The following is a 12,534-nucleotide window of genomic DNA, read 5'->3' as shown; positions in this document are numbered from 1 at the left end:
TTATTATTATTATCATATTCATTATACACAACCAGAATCTCACCTTCAAGTATTCTCTAAAACTTCCCAAAGTACAAGTGCTAAAATCACTGTCAGCCCTACAGGAGAATTTAGAAGAAACAAGGGAAACCCTCAGGTACTGGGCATAATTCTGCTGCCTATAGCAAGCAAAGATGCAGATTGAGGAAATCAAGCCACAATAATCTTGCTTCTTCCAAAACTATTATACATTTAGGACAATACTATCTCTAGTAGGTATATGTATGATGAACTTTTAACTTCTAAACTGTATGATACGTAGTATGTATTTACACACACAGACACTACTGTAGTTACATACTATGTATTCACACACATACACACACACAGTCTTGATCAAAATTGTCATGGCTCCTCAAATAAACTGTGAAAAGAATTAACATGTGCTATAGGCTATACTTCTTTTGTTCAAAGCGCAGTACCGAACACTTGAGAAATGATTTTCATCTGACATAATTTAAGAACATGAAACAGAGTTTTGTGTCACTTCTAAGTATGCCAAGGCAATTGTGAATCCAGTGTGTCCGGTGATTCTGGAGACTTTTTTTTGGCATCATATTTTTACCATCTAACTTAGTACCGATGTTGTTTAATTTGGTTCTCTGCTGAATTTTAAAGGCAATAAAATGCAAATTACAATTTGTATAAGTGAATCAATAGGTACGAGTTAAAGAACAGTGCTTGGTTTACTTCTGTTTCTTTTTCATCATTATTTAAGAGTATTAAGCCTGTTAATGTTAATTCCTCTTTCTCTAACTTTAGGAGAAGAGTCATGGCTGAGTGACAGTAGTACTGAATTTTGATCTTGGTCTTCTGTGAATTGACTAGATAAGAACAAGAGATGGATCTCAGTTTTCTCTCCTTTAAAATGGCTTAGCTTTATCTACCTAGGATGTCATGAGCAAAATAGATAAATAAATAAATAAAATTATTAAACATATCATGACTCCACAGAAAATCTCTATAAAATATTAAGGATACTATGTTATAGAACATATACGCATGTTTCATTTTCAAAATAGTTGATTATACATTCACACTCAAAGGCTCATAAATAATTTCGAGTAGGGAAAGGAATACGACAAACTTATGTTCCTTCTTATGGTATATTTCTAGTATTTACCTATCTCATCTACAGAATCTTATATTCTCTAAGGTATTTGAGAATAATAATATGGAGAAAATATAATATTTGAAGAAAATGACATGGAGTTTGACCAATGTGAACAAATATGTCTCATTTTGAGCCTGAGTATAGATTAAAAAACGAAGTGTCTTGCTCAGTAAATAAAGTTTCATAGTTTTCCTGAGAACAATGTGATTCTTAGGTTTCTGATCTTTGGCAACAAGTCAGATGATTTTCACTGCCATTCCTGTAAAAAGTGCAGAGTAAATTTACCATGTTTAGAAATGACAGGATGCCAACCAACCACTCATAGATTTTTAAGAGGCACTTAAATAAATTGATGCTTGGTCTTCTTCAGAGGATGATTAAGGAAGCATCCACATCAGGATGATGCTCAGTTTATTCACAGAGCCACGCACATTCCTAGCCAAAGGAAGATAAATATAATAAACACGGAAGGAAAAGCATATTTTGCTTTATTTTGTTTTGTTATAAATGTACTTAATCACCTGCAGGGAGTGAAATGCTTAAGGGCCAAACACCGAGGATTCCCATTTTCAGCTTTAGCCTCTTCAGAAAACTAAGCACAGTAGATGTTCTGTGACCTTGGCACACTGCTGTACACTGTTGTCTGGGTCTACCCACTGAGAAAGTGGAAAGTCCCATGATCCTCCTTTCTGATGTAGTAATAACTATCCATCACTTCAGGGGTTCTTAATAAAATCAATTGGTTTCCATTGCTCTATCTATAGGGAAGCTTTGTTTAGTTCTAGAATGAGTTTCATGGCTTTTATGATTTACCAAACAGCCAACTCAGTTAGTCATCCTTTCTGGAACATACAACAAACAAACTGCCATAGTCACTACACACCATTCATCACTCCAGGCAAAATACCCAGGCTCACACTTCTCAGGATCACTGGATATGTCCTTGGGCACTTAAGGTATAGCCTCAAACCAATGCCTGTGGGCCACTATTTTTGTTTCACAGTTTCTAGGGCCTGTATCCACTCTCTTTCAGTGGATTTGCTATTTCCTTTATTTGCTCTGCACTGTCAGCGCAGGGGATTTGAGGCAATGACAGTGGGTGGATGTAAAAGACAAGACAAAAAATGTTCAAAAGATGATAATCTTTTAACATGAAAATTATCTGGGATGAGTTAAACAGTTGCTCTGACATATGCAAAAACATTCAGATAATACATGGGATTCTCATTGCCTGTGGCTGATCTTGGCTTTTTGGAAAACACTTGTGCAAGAGGATGGTTTCTAGTCTCCAATGGTACACTCTAAGTGTGCTTCCTTTCTCTGGGATGAAGAAGAGGAAGGTTAAAAATATATCTAACAGGACAACAATAAACTGCTTTGTGTCAAACACAGAAAATGAGTAAAAGAGAGAGAAACTGAAGATCAGAAAGTGAGAGAAAGAGAAGGGCAAAATTTCTTATATAGAAAGACACACATATTTGTGGCATTTACAATATTTTGATAAGATCACTATTCATATTTTTAACCTAAATCCTAAATATCAAAAATGTAACATTATGTAGAGTAAATCTATTATAAATATCATTTATAATATCAAAATAACATGGACCCTAATACCTTCACCCTTGCAAGGGTCTCATTCAGCAGCATCACCTAATCTGACAGCTGACAAAAAATTCCATAAAAAAATAAAAAAGTGTCAGAGCAAAACATATTTCTGGCAACCTACAATGGGATAGAAGACAGGAACTAACTAAAGATGAAGGAACACAACGTGGAGGGCTTCTCAGCTCAGTGATTCCATTTGTTACAGGAGTCCCAGCTATTAAGACCCAATTTGTAGACCAAAAAGTGTGGTTGGAGGCTACTGGTCACATACACAAATCAGTTCTTACTCTGGTTGGCTCTGAGCACCAACAAAAATGCAGTGCTGCGGAGGAAAGATGACTTCCTTTACTAATTTTCTAAAGTGCATCAGTTTGCTCAGGTGACAGTACCACCTTGAACTGTTTCCCAAATGAACAAAAATATTATTTCCTACTTTTCATAAATGTTCCAGCCCCATGCCTTGGTGACAGCAGCACTCACCTAAGTCTTTCTACTCTTGGTCATTTCCTTTTGAATACATCCCATTAGTCAATACCAGACTAACCTTTCTAAAGTATCAGGTTATACACATCAAGCCTCATGTTCTAAAGCTCTAAGAGCTGCCCGCCTTCAAGATTCTATTCAATCTTATGTAGCCTCCTACTGTCATTGACAATATCATTCTCTCCATATTTGCCTCCAGCCAGTAGAGCATTATTTTAAAGTCTCCTGGATTTGAGGTCAAATATCCTGAATTAGCATCCTGCTGCCACTGTGCAGCAGTATGACTTTAGACAATTCACTAATTTCCCTTTGGTACATATTCTCTTCAGTAAAGTTAGAAAAATAATTTTAAAAAATCCTTTTCATTAGGTGGCTGTGAAAACCTAACACAACCATCTCAACAAAATGCCCAGCTCTTAGTAAATGTTAAAAAAATGTAAAGATTTTTATCTAATGTTCGTTTATAGCCCATACTCCAGCTTGCCATGTATCCCCCTCCTTACTACATTTGTTTAAGTCTTACCCTTTCTCAAAGTCTTCCTAAATGCCTATTTGAACCATGAAATGGATGGGCAGGTAGTCCCCAATGAATCTGTTACATACATTCTGCTGGATGTTTGGTATACTGTTCCTTCAGTTATGGAGCTATTGTCTAGATATTTGTTATGTGTCTACTTTGGATCTACAAAGAGTTGCACTACATTTTTCAAGTTTTAAGAGGACTGAGATTCTGAAGTTATTCCCCCCACTATAACTATAGTGTAAAACGTTTGAGGACATGAATCCCATCTTGTAATTTTTTGTGTGACCACCGCCACTAAAGTCTGTTGTTGGTGAGTTGTAGTTGCTGGAAATATGTTTTCAGTATCTGGAAAGTTTTGTCTGTGTATATTATATGACTGCAAAAACTTAACATCTCTGCTCTTATCAGGTAAGTTACAGAAACCTGGAATGTATTAATGTAAAATCTCTAGACAGTTGACTTTACTTCAACTATCTTTCCATCTTGTCTCATTGCTTCTCACCGCACTTGATGCTCTTGTAGATGTGGCATAAGTCTATGGAGTTGAACAATCAGATTGCTGTGGCAGTAGTTTTGTAATAACAAAATGAAGAGGTTCACCCCCTCTTACGAACATAATTAATAAATATGGCTTTTTCATTCTTAGAAAAAAAGAGTGAAATGGAGTAAAGCTTACATTTTTATATTTATTTAAACTTCATATTTATTTAAACTTTATATATAATATACATTTATATAAATATATATATTATGTATAATATCTAAATATATATTTATATATAATGCATATATATATGCTTTCCTTCAAAAAATCACATCTTGTGGCAGTAATAAGCACAGCAAATCTAGCAAGACCTATCAAGTTGTAGGGAGGCTCTGTTACTTAATGATACCATTGAGTTAATCTTCAAAAATATCTTGTCCATCAATCACTGTTTTTTATCAGACAACAAAGGACTTAAAAGGATTGCAATTTTTAGCCAATCCAGGGACTCTTCTTGAAGGCTCTGCTCAATAATTTCTGGGTATTTTTGCTTTAAGAGAATAAGATTATTTTAAAAAATCTTTTTGATATTAGACACATTGGTTTAGGTCCCAGTCATGCTAACCATTGCTTCCCTGTAAGCCCCAAACCAAAACTCAGTTTGTGCCTAATTTTCTTCTTCTGCAAAATGAAGCTTTAATTATTTATATGGTAAGGTTTTTTTGTATTAAATGTAATAATATACATTTACCTCATGAAAATGTATATTATTACAAGATGTAAAGTGCTTGGCGAAATGAATTAGCTGTAGGCAATGTTATTATAAGTAAGGGATGATATCTAACAAACAGAAGTATATCCTGAGACAAGTTGTTTTCATCATAAAAGAGCAGATAGATTATATCTGGGTATATTATTAAAAATACCAGAGGTCAGTGCAGTACACACACATATGTAATCCTCACAGAATGTATTGTTATGATCTGAATATTTTGAACTTTATGTGAAATTCTTTCTTCTCCATAAAAAACCCAACCTTCTCAAGTCACATTCTATAGTTACTTAACCTGCCTATCATCTAGAAAATCAGGATTCTGGGAAATAAATTCTAGCCAATAAGGAGCTGAAATAGTTACAATTATTTAAACAATGATGTCAGAGTAGTATTGAAGTGTCACTGAAGAAGAACAATATAAAAGGAAGTTTTTTTTTCCTCTACCTCTTAGTAAACAAAAATACCCTCAATCCACATTTTTCTGCATTTCTCTCAGACTATAGTGCCATTAAAATATGCATTTCATGTGTTTGCACTGGAGTAGCATTAAAACTCTAGATATTGAAAAGGTATTCCCCAAACACAAAACTCACATGGGACTCTCATCTCAGTATTCCCTCCTTTAAATAAATGAAGACATTTCAATCCAGAAATATTTTGAAGTTAATATGGTTCCCATGACCAACACATGTTGATTGCCCTGATAAGACAACTCTGAAGTTTTTCACAAAACCAAAAAAACCAAGACACTTAGAACTTAAATAGAATGTTTTGAATATAATGCCCCATTTTGAACTTCAACCCCAAAGAGCATGGCAACAGACTTTTAAAATCAAACATAATTTTCCACAAAACAACACTTCTTTTCACTAAAATTGCTGACAATGATTCAGGTTCTGAAAACTGTGATTTGTTCCTATTTGGATACAGAGATTTAATTCATCCTCTTTTTTCGTGTGCTAAAATACATCAGTTATCCACCCCCACCTCAAGAACTACTCAAATAGAGGATGAACCACCACCATACCTCAACAGCCACTCAAATAGAGGATGGTCAGAAGTGTAGTTAGAATAGAACAGTAGAACATGACAGCTATGAATTGAACATTATTGAGCTCAACACTTCAGTAAATACCTTGAAAGTCCGTGACATACAGTCATTTGCCTTTTTTATTTAGGCATGATTTGCTTTGACTCACGAAAGGGTGTCTAAATGGTGGTGTGTAAGAGTAAGGAGTTAGCCAGAGACTGAGCCCTGGCCTTCCTGTTGTAGCAGTTGTACCTTCGAGAGGGTGTTCTCTGCACACACTTACTTTCAACTCTTCCTAAAGGTATAAACATGTGGCATCTATTTTTAAATGGCCATTAATAAAAAAAAAGCTGGCACTCTTCTAGAAGTGAAAAATTCTAGTAATATGATACCTACTAGCCAGAAAATAAAAGTTTTAAAGGACAAATTATGTTCTCCAGTGGTATTTGGGAACTTGCAGGAAACACAAGGATTTAAAAAGAGCTGATCAATAGAAAGTTCTAAAATCATATCAGTGTTCCATATCTGCTCTATCCAATAGCTGCTTGAAATGTGGCTCACCTGATAGAGGAACTGAATTTTAAAGTTTAAATTTTATATAAATTTAATAAACGTGAATTGAAATGTAAATAGCCATATTTGGCTACCATACCGGGCAGATCAGGTTTAGAGCCAGCACTCAAAGTTGACCAGGAGTCTTGATATAATGCTTAATTTTCTCAAAGCCATTCTCCGAGGAAACATGTCTAAAACATATGTACCAGTATTATGACTATGTGATTGCAAAATTGGTGTAAGTTAAAAATAAATCTACTGTACACCAGTTGAAACTGTATCACATTTAATATACTTGAACTATGGGAGTTTTCCATGTTTGCTATGACCTTATAGACAAAGAAGAAGAAAAAAATTAAAAGGAAGTAGTCAACTGCTTTTCTATTTTGCAATCAGCATGTCCCTGCATGATGATATCTAAAAGCCATTAAAAAATGAAGAATAAGAAACAACAACACAACTATAACAACAACAAAGAGTATTGCATGGAGAGGGAAGATATAGAGGATTCTAAAAGTTACCTTTAATTTTTACTACTATTCAAATATGAGGCACATGTGTAAACAACCAGATAAAATAGGAACCTGATAAATTTTAAAAATGTGTTTTGCTAACACAGTAGAATGCAACTACAGGACTGAATGATTCTGAAACTTCAAGGGCCCTTAAACACGATTCAGTTCAAACTATCCTGCAGATATATAAGTAATTTGAAGCCCACAGAAGTGGAGTGCTCATTGTCCCTGAGATATTAATAATAGCCATGCTTGGTCCCAGATCTCTCAGTTTGTGCTCTCTTCACTATGACTTTCCCCCGACCTCTGCTGAGCACAGACTGATGCTTGAGTTGAGAAAGCGCCTCATCTCCATCCCCACTTGTCCCAACCTCTGGTGAGCAGAAAATATAGAGTATTTTAACCATGATACTCTGCTTGACACAAAAGCTCCCTTCAGTAACATTTCTAAAGAGCATGCAATTTACGGTTTACCAAGCACATTGTGAAAAAAGAAAATTATAAAAATGGATGCTTTATGTGGGCAGTTTTTTTAGTTTAACATGCCTTTTGTTATAGAATTGGCTTGTATGGTACTCCAAAGATATATAGGTTCAAGAAAAACAGCTCCAAGCTTCAAAGCAAATGACTACTCATGTTATTATGCTTTTGGTGACTCAGTGAAACAATGAACCGGTATTAAGAGAAAAACAAACAATTATTTTAGGGGGAAAAAACTTGTCATCCTCTTTTTAGAGCTAAGTCTTAGATGTTTCATCTAGCTTAAAACTCTCATTTTACAGGTGAAAAAACTGAGATGGCAGATTTTAAATGACTTGCTCCAAGTCACACAACTAGTAAGTAGAATTGGGTTTTAGAGGCAGGATTTCTGCCTCTAGGTTTGGAGCTTTTTATTACTCCAGAAACTACAATAAGATAGATGTCTAAAAAAGCAGAAGAAAGAAGAAAGAAAATAACAATTATTCTGTGTATGTCATGGTCATTTAAAAATATCTATTGTTTTTAATTTAAGTTATATTTTGACAAAATTTTTCACAGCTTTGTATGTAATTTCATAGAGTACTGATGGAAGAAAGAAAATTATGTTTCAGGAGCTATGTAAAAGAGCAGGAAATAAATCCACTTTATTGTCTGAATTTTATAAACTTTCTTGGTTCTCAGATAATCTTCTACAGATAAATGCCACACTACTTCTGATAAGAGCAAGAGATAAATAACACTGCACATTTTAAATGTCATGTACTGTGAATTTTATACTGTGATCTTATAAATGAATCCATAGGAGAAAAAGAAAATGCTAAATAAGTACAGTGATGGGGCTTACATTCTGGTGCTGCTGGTCTTGTTGATGATAACAGATTTTCCTGTTTGATCCACATTGTGATCCAATCCAAAATAAGCTGCCACTCGATGGACAAGCATCCTCTGATATGATGACATCTGAGGGAACTTTTTATAATGATTACTAGAACATAATTCAAGAAAAAGTGGAATCAGCATTTTCATTTTTTGCCCATAATACCTTTTTACAAGTATACACACAAAACTATTTCTTCTTCATCTAAACCACTAAGCCTATTGCATTTCTGGCATCACTTAATGTCCTAATTTCTAGAAAAATTTTCTACTTATTATAGATTTATTGATTAAGCTACAATAAACATCTTTGTTTCATAGTTGCACATTTCTCTTGCCAAAGAGAATGTAATGTCTGTTGGACAGTATTGTATTTTAGTCCATGATACCTTATCAACGGGGCCAGGCACAGGACAAATGATGTGACATAATACGTGATTGCAGATGTCTATATGGAGATGTGTCATTACACGGTTTACACTGAAGCAGCACAATTATTTCCAGGCATAACTGACTGCAGCCAGCTGGAGCCCATTAAAAAACTATAATAAAAATGAAAAGGGTCTCTTCTTGTTACAGCTACTCTATGCTAATCAGTGGCCCACTGTTTATAGCCATTTTGTCAGGAATTTAACAAGCAGAAGCACACATGGTCCAAGCAACAATTCTCATCAGCGTATAGTTCCTAACTCCAATAATGTCTCCATTTAACAAATCAAGGAACATATTAAACAATGTTTTATCTATCCCTAAGTCTTTCCAGAATGGACAATTTAACTCCAATACCAAACTAGGATACATGATCAAATTAACCAGCATTGAAGTTTAACATACTTGTTGTCAGCAATGAAATCAATAATTTCCTGCTCCATTTTCAAAAGTATCATCCTGTCCCTGCAAAATAAATGTTAAATTTAAAAGGTTTTATGTGTGTTCCACTTCCAAAAACCTAAAGAATTAATTAAATATATGGAAAATATTACTTAAATGTATGCTGCTACAAACTTATACCTAACTCTTCTTTGGAATATGCTGACCATTTACATATTATTTAATTCTTTGGAAAATGCTGACCATTTACATATTATTTCATTTCATTCATTACAAATTATTTCATTGTTTAAGAGTATTCCTTATCTTATTTGTTAAGTATATTGAAATATATAAATTTTGTAGTCTTAATGTTAATTATGGCATGCAAAGTACTAGGATCAAAAAACCCATCAAATAAATAGTATATTTCAAATAAATAGGAAACTGGAACAAAACGAAGGCCAAGTATTGACTGTAAATGAATACATAGCTGCATTAAAACATAATTGGCTTATTTGACAACAATAATTTTTATTTGCTATTTTTCCCCCTTAGGCAGTATCTCTTTGTGATCTGAAAAGCAGAACTGTTAAAGTATAATTTATTAATTGGGTAACTACCCAGTTACTAAGACTCTCTATAAAAAGTAAACATGCAAACGATTAGTAGAAAAAAAATACAGGAAACAGTTTAAGACGTCAGGGAAGGTATCTGCATTTTACAATGGCTTTCTTAGAAGTGTTGGATTAATAACTTTGATTGTAATATTCTATTTGATCCTTCTAAAAATAAGAGGCTCATTCAATAATTTACCTGGAATTATTCTTTAATGTGTTAATCAGAAACTCGTGTAAGTCTATGCCTGTAGAATCCGTGTATTCTTGGCTGCAATCTGAAACAAATAGCAGGACGGAGCTGTCAGGAATGATGGTGGAAAGGTGGGGTGGAAAAGGTTTCCCCAACCTATCCTGTTTCCCCCTGCTCAGATAAATTTTAGGTGAAGCTGTTGGTATAAAAATACATGTTTCAAAACTAGCAATCTGGCAATATAACATCAGAATGAAAATTAGATTCCGGGATTGAAAACACCCAATAAATCCTGAATATGGAAAGATCCAAATGTCATAGGAGGGGAAGTGGGCACAGTCTGGGTGTGGGGGAGAGGTGGAGTCAAATATCACGTGTTCATTCTGCATTGTAAATAACAAGGGCACAAACCCCACATGACAGAACTCCCACCTACAGAGAGCTCTCAAGAGTTTGAGATGCCATGGAACCCTTTTTCTCTTAAAACAAAGAAGGCAAAAAAAAAAAATGAATGTTCTGTTATGAGACTATCTATTAATCAGTACAAAATACAGGAGGACACTAAATATTCCCGAGACTTTTAAATATCCTAATGCTGCCCAAAGCTTAATTTCTAAAACTGTTTTAGAAACCTGAACTTCTTTACTGTCATATACACCTTGGATTTTAGATATTCCTCAGCAGAAACAACAATTATAAGCAGATGTATGGTTATAGAACACATAACTGTTAGAGGCGGTTGTCATTTCTCAGTTGACCAGATGCTCTATTCTTTCCCAGTTGTCCAGTTTGTTTGTTTGTTTGTTTAAGTCTACTGCAAGCCTGTTTACTCATGGTACTCTTCATTTCAACTTAGTTTTGTTTTGTACCATGATAGGTATGGCAAAAATTTGGACAGTTTGGACTGTAGGTTTTGAGTTTGTAAATGTATGACTTTTTGCACAGTGATTTATTGAAGTAGAAGTGGGTATTTCTTAAATAAACATTACTTGATAGTAGATGGGTTCAGAGACTAAATTCTGAGCCAGATAAAATGTGAATCATGTATTCCGTTGACATATACATCTGTACTTTGGGGACCATATCACTTATGAACTGAGAATTGCTAATCCACTCTCTGTCTTTTAAGATAAACATGAGAGTTAAGATATCAAACTTGGTATCATTACTGTTCACCAATCCAAGTTAATCGGTCCAAGAAACCTAAATTTAGGGCAGATTTATATTTATTCCTTGTACAAGCTTGTCACTGAAAACAGAAGATTAAAATGTGAATCCAAAGAAATATGTGATCCTAAAAATAACCTGTCTAGCAACACAAGTAATGACACTATAAACAGAAAGAAAATCAAGTTCACATTTTTTACACACACACAGATACGTACACGTATAGAATCATATGCAGGGTTTGGTGGGAGGTGAATATGCATGTGAAATCTAGAATGTGTTCTGTGACTATGTGTGTGCCCAAATTGAGTAAGTTAAGGAAATATTTTCACATTCACCTTTTGATAACATTCTGATCTTGGGTTTTTCAGAGGTTTTATCTTTGTTTTTATCCTTTTCTTTTTCTCTTTCAGAGTCATCTTTCCTAGATTTATCCTCCTCTTGCAGGCTGGAAAAACTGGAAAGCTGTAAATGAATTGATTCCTGTTGGGGAAAAAATATAATAATTTAGGGCCAGGTTTAATCATCTCTGTCTGGCTCCCATTTTGCATAGAGGTTATAAAATATAGAAAAATGAAAACCAGGTGCAGATTTTTTTTTCTAAATGGTAAAAATTAAACCTGTCAGGAAATTAATTGCCCTTTAAAATGACTTAATCTTCAGGAGTCAATGGGAGGTCATAAGGAACATCTAGTACTAAAACTTTGCCTTATGAATATTAACCTTAACCAAATTGAATTCCTGTAGCTCACAATACTTATTTTTTTTCTACAGGTTTATTTTTAAACACCTAGGAAAAATTTCTTTATCAGTAAGCTCTCATCACAGCCATCGTATTAAAAAAAAAAAAGGCCTCCGTAGTTCTATTCTATAATTCCTTATAAGGGGAAATTGGCACAAAGACAGACATATACTAGGAATCATAATTACAAATAGAACAGACATAAAGAAAGCCCCTATTACTGAATTTACAATTAAAAACTCAATTTTAGACCCAGGTCAACAATGATTTCTACTACTATGAAAAAGCAGACTATATAATTGCAGGAATTCTAGGTATAAACTTATTATAATTGTTTATAAATACCACTAATAAATCATTATAATGTATAGTTACAATAAGCATTGCCTTTTAGAAAAGGTAGGAAGTAGAATTATATTTTTCATAAATAATATATAAAATTTAATATTATTTTATTTTAGCATCAGTTAAGTCCTTTCCAAAATATAATATTGTCTTGAAATGATGTTTGATTTAAGATTGG

The 12,534-nt window shown here is 34.0% G+C and overlaps 1 protein-coding gene across 48 annotated transcripts in view; it reads right to left on the bottom strand.

The window, feature by feature from the left end:
• Positions 1-12,534, bottom strand: part of ARPP21 (cAMP regulated phosphoprotein 21) — a 155,716-nt gene that overhangs the window by 95,065 nt on the left and 48,117 nt on the right. For 47 of the 48 annotated variants that reach the window (XR_008546951.2, XM_009445126.4, XM_054680499.1 and 44 more), the window contains 4 exons: positions 11,608-11,752; positions 10,109-10,187; positions 9,317-9,376; positions 8,451-8,591 (listed from right to left, as the gene is read on the bottom strand). Coding sequence is in view for 47 of the 48 variants with exons in the window: in XM_009445126.4 (XP_009443401.2) it covers positions 8,451-8,591; positions 9,317-9,376; positions 10,109-10,187; positions 11,608-11,752 (425 nt within the window). In the remaining variant the exon portion in view is untranslated. The remainder of the gene's footprint in view (positions 1-8,450; positions 8,592-9,316; positions 9,377-10,108; positions 10,188-11,607; positions 11,753-12,534) is intronic. The other variant, XM_054680505.2, reaches the window with a different exon arrangement.

This window comes from Pan troglodytes, chromosome 2 (assembly GCF_028858775.2).
Source record: "Pan troglodytes isolate AG18354 chromosome 2, NHGRI_mPanTro3-v2.0_pri, whole genome shotgun sequence".
NCBI classification, from domain to species: Eukaryota; Metazoa; Chordata; class Mammalia; order Primates; family Hominidae; genus Pan; species Pan troglodytes.
The sequence above is the reverse complement of the archived record's forward strand: the minus strand, read 5'-3'. Positions and strand labels throughout refer to the sequence as shown.